The 21498-nt window shown below is 39.8% G+C and overlaps 3 protein-coding genes across 3 annotated transcripts in view; all 3 read right to left on the reverse strand.

Moving 5' to 3' along the window:
- Positions 1-972, reverse strand: part of LOC145469165 (TNF receptor-associated factor 3-like) — a 12487-nt gene extending 11515 nt beyond the window's left edge. Inside the window, exon 1 of the mRNA XM_081452866.1 lies at positions 1-972. This exon is cut by the window's left edge and continues 783 nt beyond it. The gene's annotated coding sequence lies outside the window, so the exon portion shown is untranslated.
- Positions 973-6027: 5055 nt separating this feature from the next.
- On the reverse strand, positions 6028-13547 carry LOC145470070 (uncharacterized). Its single transcript, XM_081453901.1, has 3 exons — positions 12831-13547; positions 8733-8849; positions 6028-6763 (listed from the first exon to the last, which is right to left on the reverse strand). The coding sequence occupies exons 1-3, from the start codon at positions 13039-13041 to the stop codon at positions 6432-6434; spliced, it is 660 nt and encodes a 219-aa protein (XP_081310027.1). The 5' UTR covers positions 13042-13547; the 3' UTR covers positions 6028-6431.
- A 6528-nt stretch (positions 13548-20075) lies between these two features.
- LOC145470338 (uncharacterized) lies at positions 20076-21018 on the reverse strand. Its single transcript, XM_081454178.1, has one exon. It carries the CDS (start codon positions 20982-20984, stop codon positions 20133-20135), a length of 852 nt encoding a protein of 283 aa, XP_081310304.1. The 5' UTR covers positions 20985-21018; the 3' UTR covers positions 20076-20132.
- Positions 21019-21498: the final 480 nt, after the last annotated feature.

Genomic DNA, 21498 nt, shown 5'->3' on the forward strand with positions numbered 1-21498 from the left:
TGCATTCAAACCATAACACCCAGCAAAAATATGGCCTTCATGTTAACCCCCGCCTTAAACTGGGCTGCTTATTGGAAACAGGCTTCTTTATCGGGATAGGATGCTGTTCCTTTCCCTTCTTCATCGCGTTTTTTGCCACCTGAGGCCCGTTTCTTGAAGGTCCCGAAAAGTTTTCGCACCCGGATAGCCGGAGCAATTATATTCTTAGTATAAACAGAGGTTCTGTTCCATACAAGTTTCAGGCGTGTATTCCTCTCTGTTTTTCAATACTGATTAACTAAAAATGGCTTTTCGGGCCCGAAAACTTTCCGGGGCTTTCGAGAACCAGGTGTCTGATCCCTACCCCTCCCCCCGGGGGGGGGGCACAGCCATACATGGGCTACATAGGTATGTGCCGCTGTGAAGGGTATGGTTTTTAAGCAGTTTACTCTAGGATAGGGTATATAAATCAGAGCGTTTGGGTGCAGAATAGGGTATAATTTTTTACAAAACTGACTAGTTGGTTGAAGATTTTATTTAGACTAAGGAAACCAGGAATTGCCACTCAAATATAAAAAAAAAAAAATCAAATCGGCAAATTTAAATTTACGCAAATCAGCCTCAACAGTGTCGATAGATGGGGGGATTTAGGGAGTTTACTCTAGTATAGGGTAGCAAAATTCAGCTGAACTAGCTCTGGTATAAGCTAAGGGTTCCAGGGTCCTAGCGGCACATCCCCACCCAGAAATTCCCAAAGTACCCCCCCTTGCCCCTTCCCCGTTTACGCCTGCAACGCAGGCTATATTTGTTAGTGTGTTTAAACAATAGGTAGTCTGGTTACGCGAGTCCGTTAGCGCCGCTGTTACGTCACTCTTGATTGTTGTCGCAGTGTTGCACCTTTTTGACGAGAAATATTTTCAGTTGTGAAAAGACCTTTAGAGGAAGGGGGCTTTTTTTACATTAATGAAAGTCTTTGGTTTATTGTATGCGAAATAAAAAATATCGTGCTACATAAAATCCCTGGTTACCGATTTGAGCAGTTCTTAAAATAACATGTAGTAAATATTGATGGGCTATAAATTAGGAGACGTTGTGAAGGGAAGGGTCCCAGGGGAAGGGTGAACCCACAATGCTGATTTATTTCCTGTTTTACCTATGAGAGTGTGAGATAAGAGCGAGGGGATTCATTGATTAAACTTGCAGGAGAAGGGGTTGGCAGGAGAAAGGCAGAGTCTTACAAAGAATGATATGCATTTGACCTGGAAATTATCAAATGATATTGTTATAGTCTTGTGTTTTGATTTTCACGGTAGGGTTTTGAGTGAGATGTTGTTAGCTGTGTCTGTTTTCCTCTTTGTGTCGCACTGAAGTTGATAAGTTCTTGCAAAGAAAACCAGATGCTGAAAGCACGAACCTGAGAGGCATGAACTGACCCTAATCGACCTAATAAGAATAATGCCCCGTGGTGTACTTGTTTGTTTTGCATAGGTTGGCTCTATAACACGTGCAGAGTTAAAAACCCTTTTGGGGCGTTTTCGCTGCCGTTGTGGTTTGTATTAAGTCCCTGCTGTTGTAGTCAATAGAAAGTCACAGTGTCGACGTATCAGTGTTCTGTTTGCTTCTATATTTGCGATTTTTCCACTCTGGTACAGTTAACCGGAAATTGGAAATTCACACTGGAATTTTTGGTCGAATGGAAAGCGCCCAGGATTACCCGACTGGAAACCGTCGATTCACGGAATTCCTGTCAAATCTGACAAATCTGATTGGCTGAGAATACGAAAGTAATACTCTGCGCCGCTCAAAAATTCGGGTTCGGCCAGAGGTCGACATTCTTGTTGCTGACCAATAATCGCGCGCCTCTGGGGACGAGAATGCATTTTCCGATCAAGCCACCAATTTTCGAAAATTTCCGATCCATTTAACTTTCCCTCCGAAAATTCAGGCTGAATGGTTCACATTTCGGAATTCAACAGTTTTCGGAATTTCTGGAAACTTTTTAAGGAAATTGTCTTGCCACTTGCCCCCGTTTCGAAAGTTCTGGAATATTTTGTTGAATGGAAAGCACCTCAGGTCAACCATCCAGAAGGATGGCTCTTATGACTTTCCCTTCCTTTCCCAAATTCCCCACTCCATGAGACTAAATAACACCGGTTGAGGTTAGGATTTTTATTTATTCCCCGCTGAATGTCAAATGGACGTTCAGATTAAATCCCCTCCACCATCACTACTTAGGATTTTGCTGCCCCCAGAGTCACTACCTCCCTCTCGCGATCGTCTACGACTCTACGTGAGTGACTTGAGAAGACATCAAAATAATTTATTCAATCAAATGAAGCTTTTTGGTATCGATTATGACGTAAGGACAAATTAGTTATTGATAGGGATAACTTAGAATCGACTAAATTGTATATGAATCTAGTTCCAGTCTTTTCATCTCTCTTTATATGTATATTTTTAGATTTCTTATATAACTTTTTAGCTTTTTGCATATTTTATATTTTATTTTATTAATTATTCATTTATTTATTTTACGCAGGACCCATGTTGACAGCAGTTTTTATAACTGAAATGGTCATCCTGCATAAATATGTTTATTTATTATTTTTATTTATTATTATCGATTCTGTTGAAACGTCTGCGTGTCTCCTTTTGTTCTAGTTCCTCTTTGTTTTCCAATTATAGTAGAGAACAATAGATCAGAATCGATCGATATGCGCAATAAAATTTAAAGCTTTTCAAAATTGGTATGTGGGGCGGTATATAACTAAAAATGTAAAAAGATAAATAAAGGATTGTTTTGAAAAACAAATTCCTAAAAATGTTAATAGCTGAGAGATTACTGGCAATACTCTCTACTAGAGTATTCAAACATATTCAATAGCATTTTACTGCGCCTTTCAATAACATGCGGACTCTAAAATTCAAAGCTCAACCGACAAATGCGTTTTTCGCTACCGTCAATCAAATGTTCGGTGGCTCCTCCCACCTTCCGACTACTGCCGAGCGCGCGGTAATCAAATCAAATCGTTGAGCACAGTTCAGACAACATAGTCGGAAGCTGGGAGGAGCCGCCGAACATTTGATTGACGGTAGCGAAAAACGCATTTGTCGGTTGAGCTTTGGATTTTAGAGTCCGCATGTTATTGAAAGGCGCAGTAAATATCTATATGGACAGCGCCTCAAAGCAGGAGCCATAATCGGGGACGGAGACCGTAAGCGCGCGCCATTTCTAGTATTGGGGTTGTTCCCATGATATGGGACAATAATTCTATTTTTAGAACAAATTGCGCCATCGCCTGCGGCACACGCGCGTACATGCTGCGAGGATTTTTGCGGATGTCGCGCGAGGGAAGTGGCGTCCGAAATTCCGAAATTTTTCATGTTTTTGGCCCACAACTCAACGCGTTTACGTCTGTTGGAATTTTTCTCCACTATTTTCGTCGTAAGCTGCTCCAGTTTGAGTGAAGTAAGACAGTGTCGAATTTAGGTATGTTCCGCTTCAAGCTTATATATATCGCTGACTAAGTTGTGTTCCGACGGATACTTCTTTTACATGAGCTGTACATTACTCCACTTTAAATTTCACATATGTTGAAGATTAACAGCTTTTCCATTACACAGCAAAAAACTAGCTGGATATATTTAGATATAGCAGAGCTTTAGGACTTCATAGTTTCCTAGCTCCTCTTGCCACACGCTTGCGAGCAATTTGCTAGTCTATCGCGACTGAAAAGTGAAACAAAATAATTGCTAGTTTGGTCAGTTTGAGTTTCGCCTGAATTGTAAGCAACGCTTGCTGTTTCATCAAGGCCCAACAACTTTACGTTCGTAGATACTGCTCAGTTTTACTCGTGTAAAAATCCACCAAATTCTCTGTTGTCGATGAATGAGAGCGCCCGCCGATGCGTGTTTTGTACAGTCAGTAAACATGACAAATTGTACTTACGCCGCACTTTCGTGTGAAAACGTACATCGAACTCAAACAATAATTCTATAGTTTTTAAATATGTTTAAGATTGATAAATGTTTGAGAACATATTAAAAGCTTAGCTGAAAATATGTGAATAAAGCAGAAATAATCAGCAAAGTTACGTTGACGCTTTCTTTAATCAACTTCGAATAACGATTTCGATTTTGTTGATCGAGTTATCAAAACTCCTTGTTTATTTTCATTTTCGCAGTGTAAAACTTCACTATGCTTATGTTGAAGAAACACACATGATATTAGTAGCATTTTTTGCGTTCGTGAAATTTGTTGCAGCATCTCAGCACAAAAGATAACCAAAGAAATCTCTGTCAAGATTTGTTGACAATTGAAAACACCGACTCGGACTTGAAAGTGCACGAGCTGCACTATGCAAATGAGCTAATTGTACGCGTCAGACTTTCCTTTCAAAAACTTTTGCAAACTCACCAAACAAGCAGAAACAATAAGAAACCATCAAAACAGGTTTTGGTTATGATTAACCATTGTCTGAGAAACTCACAAATTAACTCGATACCAGAGTAGAGAGTTTTCTTGTCAGAACAAACGCAAAAACATACGCGTAAGCTTACAACTAGCGCGACCAGATCTTATTATTCATTCCCAGCGCGAGATTGAAGTCCTGAAAAACCCACCTTTTCCGTTAGCTCAGAGCATAAAACTACATATAGGCGCCCTGGTTCGTATTCCCTGCCTTATTCCCTGCCATCGCTGTGAAAAATACGCAAGATAATCAATCCCTCAAGATCTCTCAACTCTCGCCATTTGATCACGCAACGTGACAACATCCACGCGAGAGCCCCCGACATGTGCGTGGATCCGCGCGGATATATGACGTCAGGATGGCGCAATTTGTTCTAAAAATAGAAAAATTGTCCCATATCATAGGTGCGCGCGGATCCCAAGACTTACGGTCTCCGTCCCCGATTATGGCTCCTGCTCAAAGTCAATACCATGCAAGGTAGGTATTCGTCTGGCCATGTCAAAATAAGTCTTTAAGTCGCGTATTTTCCCGTTAAGGTGGCGTGATAAGGCATTCCAGACAATGGAGCCCCTATGAACAATGACGTTATTATCATTTCTGACTCTGCGCTTGTTTGTGTTTTAACTCTTTCTTGGATTCTTTTTCGCGATCGCAACTGCGGTTCAAAACCCTGTTTTTGTTGGGTCGCTGTACCGCTCTCAACATGATCATTTTGCTCATTTTGATAGATCATTTTGCTTTTGGCCAAAAATGTCCTACATTAACGTGCAGAAGTAGATTCACCTTATACCCTCCTTCCGCTCAAAAAAAAATCCAGTTGAATATGTTCAGGGTTTGGCTCACAATCATTTAGTAATGATCAGCTGTAATGATCTCCTTCGTTTCGGCTACTTCGTCTTGTTTCGCTCGTTTCCCGCCGTTTCGTTTCGGTGGCTTTTGTGGTTCGAGTCGTCTCGTTTGCGCGCTCATCAGTCTATTCAACAATTTTGAAGTTTTAAGGTCGTGTAGAGCCAAATGTCCGTTTAGTCGTCTTTACTCTTCTCGGAAAATTGATTAGTAATATAAAAGAATTATTCCGTGAGCCCGCGTTAGATACGAGGTGATAAATAACAAATTAGCGCGTAGCGCTGAGTTTGTTCTAGTCATCTCGTGTACTGTAGCAAGGACAAATGAAGCAATTCTTTTTATCGTATCTTCTGGATAATGCAGACGTTTCAGTTTGATCTAAACTATTGGTGGCATGATGGATGGCGTGAAAATTTCTCGCTTGCGTTGTTCACGCCTAGTCTGTGTAGAGAAGTTTATTTTTCTTCGAACGAGCGAGGATTTCAAATCCTCTGCGGTTAATACTTGATAGCTGAAAGATTAAAATACTCTCTACTAGAGTATCCAAAAATATTCAATAGCATTTTAAATGTCTGTACGGATGGCGCCTCAAAGTCAATACCATGCAAGGTATCTACTTATAAGGTATCTACCTTAAAAAGTAAGCACCGCAGAAAATATGATCCCTTCCCCCCAGTGTCATAAATCCTTCCGATAAAACCCCAACCCACCCGCCCTGGAAAATAAGCCCCCCACCTGCACCGCAATAAAATATTGTTTGGGTTAGGAATTCAAAAACGCGGTTTCAGATTGATTAATATCAGTCGAGGTGTTGTGGATCCAATTCTTTTGGATCTACTCAGAGAGTCTGAGGGTCGCTTGGTATTATCACAGGTTTTTACACAGGATTTTACGACTATAAAGAGGTTTTCGTGCTTCATGTAAAGTGGTTCACTGTTTGTTGATATCACCAAATGACGTGTCGTTTATTTGGTCATTCATATATTTACATAGTTTGACTATAGTCCAGAATTGCTTTCTGGCGTCTCTTTTAATTATAGTACAGAGACAGTATGTTCGTCGATAGGAGCCATTCTGTCGTCGATTATCACGTGTCACGGGATCACATCGTTGTCACTACACATTTATTGTTTGTTAGCTTTCCTCTGAAGCATCGTCTTGTTCATTGTTAGTGCTTGTGACAGATTCTCTGGCCTCTTGTCTCCATTTCATTCGTCTGTTTTGAAACCACACCTTGACTTGATTGTCGGATAAACCCAGCATTGCAGCTAGCTGATGTCTATCTGCTTTTGTTAGGTATTTCTGCACCTGAAAGCGCTTCTCAAGTCCTTTCCGCTGCAAGTTAGAGAACACTGCTCGCGTCCAGGGTCTCCTGGGTTTGCGCGATCGTCCTTGTTCATGAATAGACTGGGTACATATATCTGATGAGGTTGATGGGTGTCTGTTATTACAGTTAGTGAAAGGATCTAATAAAAGAAACAACTGATTTTTAGAACTACTCACTCGTGCACTGATGTAGATAAAACGCATTTACGTCCAAGGAACTAAAGTTATACAAACTCGAAATTGGTTTGTGTGGAGAAAAGGAAATAGCAATTTTCTGTGAAGGTCGACCAGCACAGGTTGTGTGTTGAAGAAACAAAGAGGCTTATTTTTTATTGGCCCCGCACCTTCAAGCCAAAGACCGAGGAGGCATTCTTGGATTCCCCATGTATAGTACTTACACTATTTAACAATTAGACCCCTACGGGTCAATAGCCCATGAGGCGAAGCCGAATGGGCTATTGACCCGTGGCCCTTGAGGGCGAATGGGTCTAATTGTTAAATAGTGCAAGTGTTTTAGTATCACCCAACTAGTCGGACAGAAAAGGCAATAATAAAGTTTGCAAATGCAAGTTGAAGATATATTTATTTGGGAATAAAATGAAAGAAAGTGTCACACTCGATTGCGCCAATTTCGCTACTCGAGGACTATTACTAATAGCCCTCTAGTAGCGTAGCCAATTAAAATGCGGGACTTGCATTAGTCCACTAGTTAGGTGACACTAAAACAATATAGATAATTTATGCAATATGAACAGTAAATGGAGTATGCAGTGTATACAGTGAGGACCATCTCTGAGCGCACTCCATTTGAATTTATCAGCTGTCTACAGACAGATTTTTATTAAAAACTCTTATTTATTTCAGATAAGCCATTATAAGCGCTCGCAGAAAGAAGTAAATTTGTTTTCATTTCGCAGCGAAATAGATCTTGTCAGGCTCAAAATTGCGTAATCGTGAACCTCTTATAGGTTTTTCTCGCGAGAGACTCCTCAATTTCTATGAGTTTGTTAGCATCCCTGAAATTGCATAAACGATATAGTTATTCAGAAGCATGTTCAAAGATCACTGAGTTAACAGAGAATAACACAAAAACTTTACTGCGTTCCGGGTTTGACTAAGTGTCTGGAATTCTCCGAACTCCCCTCGTGTTTAGATGAGGGTTTGAGCTGTGTAAACACGGAAAAAGTGCTCCATTGGTTAATGTAACATGATGGCATGGAAAGGTCAAACGGTCTGAAGGCGTACATCACAGAACAATAGTCTCCATTTTAGAACTGACACAATTGATTATAAGTAACATAAAAGACTACTTTGTGCATGTGCTGGTTGCCAAAAAGGCGTTGTGGGCGATTTCTATACCGATAAACCTCCATTTTCTTGTCCTATGCAACACATGGCACCCATAGGATCCGTATTAACCATAGGGATACTATTTTGTATAGGATGAAAGCCTAAAGTTGGGCATCTAATCTTCAAGGTCGCCATTGCAAGTCTATATTTTTCGCTTCATGATATTCCGATACATGTATGCCTTAATCAACCTCGTTCACAGGGCTCCCCCCCCTACCCCCGCCCCCATCTCTAAGGGAAAAATCCTACGAACGAGGTTGTGCCTTATTAACGAACCTAGCTGAGGCAATCATAACAATGGGTTTTCTGAACGCGCGTAGAAAAATGTTATTAGCAGATAACAATTGTCTTAAGTTTGTATTATCCCTTACAGTTTCATCGTATATTTTCCATTCTAGTCAGTCCTCAGTTTCCATTATCCCTTTATTCGTCCTGTTGTATGGTTTGATCTAAGTGAGTATAAGACCCCAGAGACTTGTACTGCTTTAATACCGATCGTGTTTAAATAAAGGACCGTACTATTTATTGCCCAGGTATTCACTGGCACAGGTATTCAGGCATTCGATAAATTTCGGTAAAATAACCCCATGGTCAGTCTTTGAACCCGCCTTGATAACAAAAACCACAACAAAAATTACACTTGATCGCGGTTGCTGGAAGACAGAACTTGGCGTTTACCAGCCAGTAAAGATACACGGTCTTGGTATGCACTCCATTATTGCCTCAAGAGTGATAAATCGAATGTTAAATCATTTTTACCTGAGGAGGTGCTGTAGAAAGAAGAGTTGGTATGGTAGCTGTATCCATGGGCTGGTGTAAGACATGTGTATGGAGGACTCCAATAGCATGAGTGTCGAGACACGTGACAATGCGATCCTGTGGTGACAAAACAGTCAGCGGTTTTATTATATTAGTGACCTTAGCATGGGTGTACAGTTGGATGCAGTTATATGAAAAACTTGTAAGACACGGAAACCCTATCAATAGCGTTTTTTTTTTTAATCCGTATGATAGTTAAAAAATAAAATGGCGGCCGTTCCGTTTCTTTGTACTGCTAACGATATCTGGTTTAAAAGATAAAAAAAAATATACTATCTTCATGAAATGGGCCTGAAGTGTATAGTAGCATATTCTTTTTATAACAAAAAAAAGCCGAAAACCTGCCAGTTCACTTCTCAATTAAAACGGACGCTTATTGCTGTTTTCTCATTACCTAGTTAAATAATAAGTCCAGGAAATTCTGCCGGGGGACAGGTTATTTATTCACGAGATTTTGCAAGCGATATCCAAAAAGCATATTCCTCAGTCAAAAGAATGAGAATTGCTAGTTTTTTGAACAGTTCGCGGAGCGGTCAGTTCAAACCCAAACATAAAACCGCTACTTAATAAACAGATCAATCCAAAAAGTGCTATTTTATACCACTCATACATATCCTCATTTGTTTCCCAAGGGGTATCCAACTTTTGCATATAAAGTGAATGGAGATATTATATTCATTCCCTTTCCTGGAAATGCGAGGAAGAAAAATAATGATCTATCAATCCCGCCAAAATAGAAAACTGAAGTAACCTATGCCTGTAACCCTGTTCAATGGCCACCTAAAACTAAACAAATGAAACCAAACGCCACACTTTGATGCAGAATTCATCCATTTACTGGAAAACTGGCAGAGTAACTGATGAAATGTCAGATTATTTCTTGTTGCCGATGTGTTATTTCATTGCGTACGGCTGTATTGTTCTCACCTCCTCTAGAACTAAACACTGTGCTTGTCTCTCTCATCAGCCACCCAATAAAATCCTTTCCGTGCGAATCAATGAGTTGATAGACACTCAGTCAATGCCACGTGATGCTGTTTCTACACAGCTGAAGTGTGGTTGGCACTGAGTAGTCCACGCTATGACGTGAACACCACTGCCATGTTCCCTATAAAAGCTATGTTTGTTAACACTGGGTAAAGGTCTTATCACTCTTTTCTCTCTAGATGCAATATTTGTTTTTCGTAGAGCAGAAGACAGGTTTTATCCATTTATGCTTTTAGCTTGTGAAAACAAAGTATTAACAATAGGCGAGAACAAAACTACCCGGCTGAAAGGCGAACAAACTGTTAAAACAACGTTCAAATGAGGACGACATTTTGAGAGAAGATTTATTTATGGAAAATTCAACTAACGCTCTTTCAAAGAATAAATGGCGCCCAATAATAATTATGAAAGCTATATTCCATTTACAAACATGTTGTTGTTAATGCTAAATTTTTAAGAACCCTTACCAATTAACAGCTCAAGTAGAAAATAGAGTAATAATTTTACCTCAAAAGTAATCGAAGCCCCATTAATCTTATTGAAAACCGTTTAAACTGGTAAACTTAAAATTCATAAATCGAGGGTGTGAGAGGAAAGATTGACACAGTCGTACATCAAAGTCATACCGACGACACTAAAGAAAAGTGATATGATGAAATTAAATGTGTCATCGAAGCATTTAGATGTGTATACAGCTTTCTGATAAGGATGAATTTAACTAGTCCACATTGGATCATATTACTAATTTCTGTATTAAATTCATCTCCATCTACGTTTTTCTTAAAGCCACGAGGTTTGCGCGCTGTATTAAAATTAACAAAAACTCAGGTTTCCTCTGATGGTTTTTACCTCAATTTTTTTTTTCAGTGGATTAGCCGTTTTCCTTTATTCTGAAAATGCTAACTGTATCTTTTCAAACGACAACTACCTGTGCATCGATTTCGCGGTAACTTCATGCACGTTCAACTGGGTAGATAGAATAACTGAGTCTGTATTGTTGACTACATAACCACGTGCACGGACGTTTTTGCTTTTTAGGTTTTCTTGCCTTCATCTAGTGGTACATCAGTCGATAGTCGTAAGGGATTTTTTCCGTTAGGTTTCTCTAAAACTTCACAGCGATGCCAAGTTTCGAACTGAGCGATTCCGTTTAATTATCTAACATCAGTGAGATTGGACTGCATGTAATTGCTGCGCTAAAACTAAACTGAACCAGCTGAAGGTTGTTGTGGCCTGTCCACGACATGCTGTTTTAACTGGGCACCTTTAATTCAGAACTCATACCATTTCGAATGCCTTTTTTCTTGTCATTAAACAGATTAGGTACCCTGTTTATTCCTAAAAGGAATCGTAATGTATAAAATATAAAATCAGTGAACATGGCCTTTCAGGTTGAACCAGCTCGAACCATGTGCCCATACACGGACTCATCAGTGTTCTCTCGCGGACATGAAGTGAATCTCAACCAACAGCCGTAAATCCGTAAAATTAGCGATATTCCAAGTTAACAACCTTCTTCGTTATGTGTTCTTGCCAGTCAGGGAAACATCACAACTCCACAGCTAAAAAGGCGCCTCTATCTCTTAATCTGACCACAGAGAGCAAGCACACAAAGACGGTTTGTGAATCTCATGATATATAAAGAATTTAAGTAACCTCACCGTTATCATTCTTTTAATGGCCATACCCCGACAGGCCTCTTGCATATGGTTCGTGGTCTATACACTATCGTTATGATATTATCGAAGTAACCCATTTATATCGCTATATTGGCCGGATAACTTCCCTTTTAAAGAAAGTTCAAACAAAGAAAGGCAAATTATCATAAATGATAACTTTTGTGTTAACAAAGATGCAAGTTCTGACACGGTTGTCTTATCCTTTCGACTGACACAAATAACTTCAAATATTTTTTCGTTGTAGCAAACGGGAAAAAAATTAAACTTATAAAGTCATAAACATAATGTAAATCTGGATAGCAGTTTTCGAACACAGAACCGTTTTCCTGTTGAACTGCATAAAATAAGAAATGAATGAAAGGGAACAAGGTAGATAAGTAGAGACAGAAAGTAACGAAGCTCTCTCGGGTGTATCTCCGCTACCGAAGGCAATGTCCTTGGTCTCATGCTCGAGCTTAACAATAACTTGAAACACTTGCTGCACAATACTAGTTAAGGTGCCTACGATCCGTCGACTTTCTTGAAAAAAACTTTTCAAATAGTAAGCAAAGTTTATCCGCAGAACGTTTTATACTCACAGACATGTTAAGATGTCAATTCTACGACAAGCCACGCTATACACTAGATATCTGTACAGGAAACAGGGCTATAGAATGTGATGTCTTTACGCCAAGCAGTCCCATACAACACGAAATCTGTACAGTATCGGCAGTCGGCTATACATTACAATTGATAGGTCCACCAAAAACCGAGTAATTTATAATACGCCAATATGTATCTCCACAGCGAGCGAAGCTGTTCAGTAGTATACGCAATACAAAGTGCTATCTCTACAGTAGTGTGGCAGCACGACATACATACATATCTCTATCTCTTCAAAACGATATCTATACAACAAGCAGCTGTGTTATAGGAGACAATATCTGTATCCATGTAGTGCTATACGACTATGGCGTTTATCGGTTAGGCTGGCCATCTAGCAGAAACGTGCTTGTGTGGTTGCAAAATTAATGGGGGAGATTTAACACCGAGAAAATATATGATAAACAAATAGAAAAAAGACACCAGGGTTGATGTTAGACGTGGTAAACTTTAAACAAACACCATGTTTTCAAATCCCCACTACATTAAAAACAGCGATTTAATTTTATCAAGTATCCTTCATTTTTATGAAATCATACCATTACCAGAAATGACCCGCTTTTACTTAGTCAGATCAGAATCATCGCCAAACGTTTCGAATATAACAGGATAGTTTTAAACGTGTTCAGTGTACTCTGTGCATTTCTGAACCCGATTACAACGGGTAGTGAATTTATTGTAGCACGTACGTAATAATAGTAATAAGGAATATAAACCATGAACACTGTACCGTAACATGCGAGGCAGCCTGCATTCAAAGGCTGGTTACATATAAGTGTGTTATCCGAGACTTCAGTGGAGAGATGTCTCGAGCTTGACTGTAGAGCAGACTGCGAACTGGTACATTGAGTAACAGTGGGAAGAGCCTGAGGTGCTAGAATATCGTCAATAAGAAACGAAGCTACCCTGGGTCGATCGTCTTGTCTTTGTTCTTGATTCATTGAATTAGTTCAGGCTTGCTTTGGACTGCCACGGGAGGAAAATCGAAGAACGTTTGAGAGCGCGCTTAGTCGGAAGGGTCTGAATTGTGTGAGACCCCCTGTTTTCCTGACTCGATATATTGACATGTCTTTGTTGACCGTCACGTTTTTATCCATTAGCGTTGATTTGTTGATTTTTATTATCTTTGCTTTTGCTTATCAGATGCCAGATTATGATATGTCTTTCTTGGTTGAAATAGCTGCCGCTTGGTTGTACGATTTTATCTTCAATGAGATCAATACATTATTTGCAAAAAAAGGACCCTGAAAAGAGAGTGTTTTTGGCATTGATATGTTAACATCACTTCAAATAATAAAAAGAAACGTTTATGGATACTTTGTAGCTAACATCACGAAAGCTGATAAACTTTATTTTATTGGATAGTGGAAAGAGACAACTGTCACATCTCTATGGATCAGTCAAATCCATGATACAAACTGAGCCCATCAACCTATCCAATCATGCCACGGGCCCCAAAGTCTCTGCACTGACGCTTTTCGCAACATATCACCTACTTCTAACGCCGATCTGTTTGGCAAGTAATCGCATTAAGTCAATTATGAGTTATTTTAGGCGCTACATAGCTGGCCTTGTCTGATCAAGACTTCAGACATCTTTTTCAACTAAACCGTCCAATTCTTGGCACTTTTTAACTATAATGAGATTAGGCATTAATTTCGCATTTTCCATTAACAAGCGGAAACCTTTGAAGCAGTTATATGTTTTCCTTCTAATTCATATTTTTCTTTCCCCAAACTTACGGTGACAGAAGCATTTAGGCAACACAAAGACAAGTGACATTTTTTGCATCAGAATACGCAGGAGTGTAAACACATTAGTGTAGATAAAAGATCCACCTTGACTGTAGGGCGTTTGTTTATAGATTGGGCAAACACTTTTGATTAGATATTCCGGTATTTCAACTTGGTGATCCCGAAAAAATACATGTTTTTCGTTGGCAATATACTTTTAAACTGGGAATTTCTTCAGTGTGGTAGATACAAACATTTTGTTACCTTGATCTTGTCAAGATTTAGCAACTAACGTGTTTGGTTGAAGACAAGTATTTAAAAAATGTACAGTGTGTGTAAAACAACTGCCAGTTGAAGAACAGTAGCCGACAAGATTACAATATGAGTATTGTTAAAAGTTTCAACAAATCTGTTAATGCATTAGGGAAATCAAGCATCCGATTGATATTGTACCAAGATAATGCAGGCAAACAAACCGAACAGTACGTCAACCATAGTGGAATCCTCGTGTTATCTACCTTGAGCAAACGATGCATGTGTTATAACGAAGTTAATTATTTTCCGCTTTCCTAAGCAACTCAGTGAAAAGGAAAGTGGATACAAAATCACTTTCATAGAGCATGCGCCCCATTCAGACCGTGTCAGTGCCCAGAGTCCTCCGTAGTATTGTTCACCAACAAGATATTGGTATTAAACAATAAGATCGAAGGTGCTTTGGCAGGTTAATTAAATAAGAAAACGATGTTTCATAACAACAAGTTGCATTACATGTGCAGTTTTCTGTAAAGTCCCTGAAGATGCCACCTAAAAGATTCTTTAATTACATCAGTTGATAATCTTGACATTGTACTGACGCACCCACAAGCAATGGAAACACCCACACGCAACAGGTGCACGCACAGGCAATAAGGACACTGCCTGTGGAATTACGATGATTACGGAATTAAGAATTAAGAATCACAAATTACGAAATTACGAATATTGAAAATAGGGACCTTTCTTTAAGAGTGTGAGAAGAGAAAATCGGATAATTTGGTATGTTTGACATATTTGTTTTATTTCGTTTTGCATTTCTAAGTTAGAGGTTACTGTTCCAGTTCCTTAACCGTAACAAACACCTGTTATTTTGTGTAGGATCATAACTGTAATAAGCGTTGAACTGTAATTACTACCTGCAATAGTCTTTTGTTAAACTGTTATCTACCTGTATTGTTTTGAAAGTTATTAATCTTGTAAAAGCTGAATTCCGTTAGCCAATCGAGCCCTCTGAAATGTATGAGATAATGTTTAGTTTAGACTTTTTAATAGCTTTACGTAATCCTTTAGAATTGTGCTTTCGGCTTAAATTGTCGTGCCTTGTAAAGTATTCTTTGGTTACATTCTGGCTGCATTCCGGTTACATTCTGGTTGCGTTCCGGTTACATTCTGGTTGTATTCCGGTTATGTTCCGGTTGCATATTGGTTGTGTTCTTGGATTAAAACGATATCGTTGGACCTACATTCTGAGTGCTGTTGACGTCTCTGAAGATAATTCCCTGTAACAGATCCGGTACTGATCCCCGCAGCAAGAGAGTTTCCCCAGGTTTTTACAGAAGTGCTTTCCCAGGCCAAAAACCTATTATCACAAGAGTGCGTAAACGGTCGATGAAAAACAAAACTCCAGAGTAACAGTGCTGTTTCTTCTTTATTTTAAACATACCTTCATGGTTGCTTTGCTAGTTATGTAAATATTAGCAATTTAGTTTTATTCGAGACAGCCAAAGCACAGGGGTTTTCAGTAAAATGAAAATATCTTGCTTCGTTATATGTAAATGTTTCCACTCAAGATATTGTCACCCTCGTCATCAACAGAGTGAGATTGTTGTGTGGTAATAGTGACAGCCATGTCTTGTTTGGTGTTCCGTACGTTGTTTTTGTTAAACCGATACCCTTGAGACGAGGACTGTAGTTGTGGCAATTGAATAATGTGCTTTCCTACATTCAACATGCTAAAGTCGGCTTGGTTCAAATCTGCCAAATTACTCACAAGTTCTTTTGTAGATTGTTTATTTATAAACATCCAATCGTCATGTAGATCTTCGTTTGATGGAATCTGTCGATCGAATACCGCTGAATTTTTTCGACTCTGAGTTCCACTACGGGCAGAGTCAAATTTTAAGTTCTTCGCTCTTAAGTTGTCATCTGAAAAGCTTTCTTTTTCCCGGGCCTCGTCAAGTGGTAACTCGTACTCATTTTCGGCATTATTCATGTTGTAGCGTCGTCTTTGAGACAAGCCCATTGAAAAACAACTTGTCAATTTAGCCGCCATGTTAGCAAACTCCGATGAGATTCAAACAAGACAGTAGGTTAGATCAATGTTTTTATTCCTTCGTTTTGCATATATTGAGTAAATTATAACTCGCTATTATGATCAAACATGCCAGGTGTTATCTCCTAACAACTAACAGAACAATACAAACGTGAAAAAGAAAAACAAAACAAGTGTAAAAAAGGAAAAAGGAAACGAAACACTTAAATCTCGTATCAAATTTACTACTAATCTGTTCTGAACTTCTGTCGGTCTCGTATTGTTAAGTTAACATTTCCAACTCTTAACTGTAATCAGTGGGAGAAACGATAAACATGACAGTTTAATAAACTCATCGTTCATTCGTGGGTAGCCATTCACAAGGTGTATGTGGAATGGCAGGTGTTTGAAGTGATCTCAGATCTCACATCCTATGCGACGACTTACGCGCCGAGGGGTAGGTTATGACCTTTGTGAACTTAACAAGATCTTATAACAGCGTTTACCTGACTTGGTTCAGCGTATCCGCAAACAAGGTTCAAAACGGGGGTTGAAAATAAACGCAACTGCTTTTTTGGCTCAAAAAAGGTAGCGTGATTCATGACGTACGTGAATTTTCGCTTTGCTTTTTTAAAAAGGTCACTCCAAAAAACGTATATTTATTTCTAAAGTGCAGGTTTTCCTTATGAAATTCGTCTCCAAAGAAACCCAAAATTTGACATCGTTGCCGCCATTTTGAACAGTACTCAGCAGCCAGGTAGTGTTTTCGTGACGTCATTCCGTCCAAGAGATTTTGCCCAAACGGCTTCCGACAAGCCTTGTAACTACCACTCTGGGTTACAGTAGCTGCTCTTGAGCAGTATTACTTTGTGTAAAATTATTTTGATCCAAGATGGTGAAGTTGATAATCGCTTGGAAAAAATACATTTTGCTGACCTTGTGAAGGATGCAAAGTCAGTTGCAGGTTTTTTACCTTCCTTTCAATAGGTCCAATAGCCCTTTTGCATGAGGACATCGGACAAGCAAATTTTACCACCAAGCCTGGCTTTTAAAATGCAAATTGCAAATTTTATCGGGGACGAATTCACAAAGTAGCAAAGATGAAAAGAATACCCTCGTGAAAACAATACGAAGGTACCCGAGCTGGAAGGGAAAAGAAACCATTCAAAGCATGTCAGCCGCCCCAATTCCTACGCAGAATAATAGAAGAGGTTAAGCGCTCTCTTTCAGTTAAATTCCAAGCCAAACTCATCCCCATAGCGTACGCTAGAAAGCTCTGAATCGAAGCCAACTAGCCACCCGGACTTAAAATTATACTGCCAAGACCCGTCATGGACACATTCCAAGCTGGGCGAACAAATTGACCCTGACCAAGGGAAGGGAGCGCAACAGTTTTCAACGCAATTTTCTATCAGATTTGGTCTTATAACTGTCCACTTTTCGGTAGCTAAGAAGTTATAACATTATTTGATATAGGTATTCTGTGTAAGGATGCCGGCAGATCGTGTTAAAACAATGAAGCAAAGTACACTGCGCGTTGAGAACTGTGTGCTCCCTTCCCCTGATCAGGGTCAATTTGTTCGCGCGGCATTCCACTCGGACTTCGAATGTGTTCATGGCTGGACCTAGTGGCATAATTATTAATTTCGGATGGCTAGCTGGCTTCGATTCAGCACGCTTTCAATGTCTTTTTTTTTTTTCGCTTCGAGTCAGGGGCAGTCCAGAATCGAGTGTTTAGCCTTGACGACCTTGATTTCTTCTTTGGAGTGGAAAACCAAAAAATCCATTACTCGCTTAAAAGGCTTCGAATTGAGCTGAGAAGCGAGATAACAATAGAAAAGGCATTAAGGTAAGTCAATTTTATTGCCAAAATATCACAATTTCACCTATAATGTAGGTAACCGTTTTTTTTCCCAAACCAAATAATAATCCCAACAACAATTTATTGGTATTCCCATATAGATGGTGTTACCTAAATACAGAATTGCTAAATAAAAAGATTCAAAAACGAAACAAATTACAACAGTAACAAGAAAGAAAAATAAACATAGTTACAAGATTCTTCATTTTAAGTTCTAGGGTTACAAAGTTCTCTTATTTGTAGTGCTTCATATGTAAAGTAACCTAATTTTTTACAAATAAAAGTGTCAGCATCGTTAAATAGAAATATTATTTTCTCTGTGTTATTTTAAAAAGAATCGAATTTTGGATATTTCTTGGTGATGTCATTTGTGACTTGTTGTCCAATATTATTGTAAATCCAAATCATTGTAACGCAACATCTCTATATGCTGCAAGGCGAGAGTCACGTTTCGCGTATTCAAACTCGGTCGTTATGTAATAGTACATATCGGCTGTATACGTCACGTTTCGCTGAACGTTCGCATAAAAGTAAAAGAAGATAAAAAAAATAATAACTTTTCGCATCGTGAGTTTGGAGAGAGGGAGACAAGGCTTGCAACTAGGTGGCCGCCAGCCGCGACCTCCTCCACTTTAAACTGGAATTAACGTCAAAATACTGAAAATCTCACCTGGATAGCGACGGTTGTTGATCGACGAGATTTTTCTCTATCTCTTCGCCGAATTTGAACTTCATCCCTCCAACATTTTCCGAGAAAATCGATGCTGAAATCACGAATACAGTTTTCTCAATATGAGGGTGCCAAACTTAACCTGCGTCGCAGACGCTACCTACTGCGGGTTACTAGCGTCTGCGAAGTAGCGCACTTGTTCTAGACCTCCGACGAAGAAAACGAACAACGGAAGTCGCTTTCGAAATCTTTCTCAATTCTAATTGGTTATTGCCAATACTCCCGCGGAGCCCGCGGAAACGATTGCAAAAAATTTATAGAGGTGTTGACCTTGACCTGTCAAATGGTCAAACGATCAAAAAGTTCTACTCCGCTTAAAAAGTAATAATAAAGTAACTCTTTGTTTTAGACCGGTGGGTCTTCGTTTTAGACCAATGGGTCTTCGTTCTAGACCGGTGGGTCTTCGTTTTAGACCGGTGGGTCTTCGTTTTAGACCAGTGGGTCTTCGTTCTAGACCGGTGGGTCTTCGTTTTAGACCGGTGGGTCTTCGTTTTAGACCGGTGGGTTTTCGTTTTAGACCGGTGGGTTTTCGTTTTAGACCAGTGGGTCTTCGTTTTAGACCGGTGGGTCTTCGTTTTAGACCGGTGGGTCTTCGTTTTAGACCGGTGGGTCTTCGTTTTAGACCGGTGGGTCTTCGTTTTAGACCGGTGGGTCTTCGTTTTAGACCGGTGGATCTTCGTTTTAGACCGGTGGGTCTTCGTTTTAGACCACAGGGTCTTAGGTCTTCGGTCTTCGTTTGTGGGTCTTCGTTTTCGACACATCCTATTACTTCTCCAATATATAAATCATATTTTACAAACCTCAAAAAAAAAAAAAAAAAAAAAAAAAAAAAAGACTAGATTTTGAAGCAAAAATGGCCAGTTCACACCATGGGACTTGTCCCCGTGACTAGTTGCAGGGACTAGTCTCCTCGTGCGTGCCGACCTTTAGAGACTTCTTCAAAGGGCCGTTATCTTCCGGTGGGCGGCTATTTTTGAGGGGACCGTTAGTTTCGGGGTTCAATAGGAAGGTAAACAATTTTAAAAAGTTACTCTCGGGTAGCCGTTCTTTTCAGGGGAGTGGGGGGGGGGGCGTTACTTTCGGAATTCTATGGTGAATAAACAATAACTAGCGATAAAAAACGACGTTTCGGTCCCCCTGAGATCATTTTCAAGTTGTAGAAAAAGTGAATGAAATATACATTTATGAGTACAAATCAGGGCGTGAGAATGTCCAGCGATAAAATATGTAAATACAAGCGCTAAAATGCAAGTGTTAAAATAATAAACTACTATAAAAAAAACTATATAAATAACTTTGCACGGATTGAATCTGATTGTTTGTTCAAAGTTGGCTTAAGCTCCTTTATAAAGAGCATTTCGTAGATCAGGCAGTCGAATTTACTTTGGCACTTTCTCAAGATCTTAAAATCACGATATATGTCACTTGGGACTGTTCCATCCGATTGAAGACGATCCTTTGTGTTCCTCAACGCGCTGATAGAGGTGTCGGCACATATACCCGACATAGTTTGCATCGCACAAACCACACTTGCAGTAGTAAACAACGCATTGCTGGTTAATGATAGGCGGCTTCTTTTCTTTTGGTTTGATCTCGTATCCGATCTTACGGCTTGTATACACGGGGCGAATATCAATTCCAATTTTGCGGCCTAGTTCCCCGAGTTGCCTTCGTGCGGAATTGGCCGATCTCTGATCCTTGAATGGTAACACTATTCTGAGAGGCGCTTCAGTTACGTTACATGCTCGTGTGGAAATTGGTTTGCCAGAAACTTTCTTGGTGACAAAATTACTGATGGTCGATTGCAGCAGTTGGGTTGGGTACTGAAGTCGGGAGAACGTCTGTGTGAGACGATCACCTTCCAGGTGGAACAGTTGCCAGGTAGATGACACTTTAAAGGCACGATCCAGCATTGTCTTTAACAATGACTTCGTGTATCTAACATCGACGTCGCTCCTGTAATGTAGTAATATTCCGGTGTCAGTTGGTTTTCTGTACTTCCTTATCTCCAGGCGACCATTGCATTTCCTGATCTCCGTTCCCAGGAAAGGAAGTCTACCATGTTCGCCAAGTTCCATGGTGAAGCTGACAGATGGATGGCTCTCATTTAGAGAGGAAAGAAATGCTTCAGCTGTTTCGGTGTCAGGCATTATGCTCAATGTGTCATCCACATAGCGTTTGTAGAGCTCTGGTATCTTGCCTTGGTCCTGAAGTCGATCTTCGATACTGTACATAAATGCGTTGGCCATTAGGGGTCCCAGTGGCGAACCCATAACAGCACCATCGGTTTGTTCATACTAACTTCCCTCAAACTGAAAAAGCTGGTTCTTGGTGGTTATATTTAGCAGCTCTGCGCCGGGTAAGTCTGATTTGTAATGCTGAGATTATGCTGCTCATTAAACCAGTCATCCTTAAATGCTTTTTCAGCTAGAATCTGTATCGTCTCATCAACAGGGACAGTGGTAAAAAGGGAAGTTACGTCATATGAAACAAGGATGCTGTGATGTCATGGAGAGCATCCACGAAATTAAAAACGTCACTGATGGTGTGATCATTGACTGATAGAGGTTTAAGCTTTTCATCAAGCCATAAAGCCAACTTGTAATTATATGTCCCAGTTGCCGAGAGTATCGGCCTCATTGCTAGTTGTCGCTTGTGTTTTTTGTTTGTTTGTTTAACAAGTTAACTGTGAGACTACTGCCATTGAATTTCTCAAACTCTGTCAGAATTTTAATTTGACACCGACCTTTGCTAGGGTTGATCAGACTAAAGCGAACAAATGGAGGC

The sequence above is a fragment of the Orbicella franksi genome, chromosome 15 (genome assembly GCF_964199315.1).
Source record: "Orbicella franksi chromosome 15, jaOrbFran1.1, whole genome shotgun sequence".
Taxonomy (NCBI): domain Eukaryota; kingdom Metazoa; phylum Cnidaria; class Anthozoa; order Scleractinia; family Merulinidae; genus Orbicella; species Orbicella franksi.

Bases quoted from the DNA above. Each gene is read 5' to 3' on its own strand.
- LOC145470070 (XM_081453901.1), bottom strand. From the start codon at position 13,041: ATGAATCAAGAACAAAGACAAGACGATCGACCCAGGGTAGCTTCGTTT. The intron at 8,850-12,830 runs GTACAGTGTTCA...TTGTCACCACAG, and splicing joins AGGCTGCCTCGCATGTTACG to GATCGCATTGTCACGTGTCT. The intron at 6,764-8,732 runs GTAAAAATGATT...TTCTTTTATTAG, and splicing joins TTTCTACAGCACCTCCTCAG to ATCCTTTCACTAACTGTAAT.
- LOC145470338 (XM_081454178.1), bottom strand. From the start codon at position 20,984: ATGGGTTCGCCACTGGGACCCCTAATGGCCAACGCATTTATGTACAGT.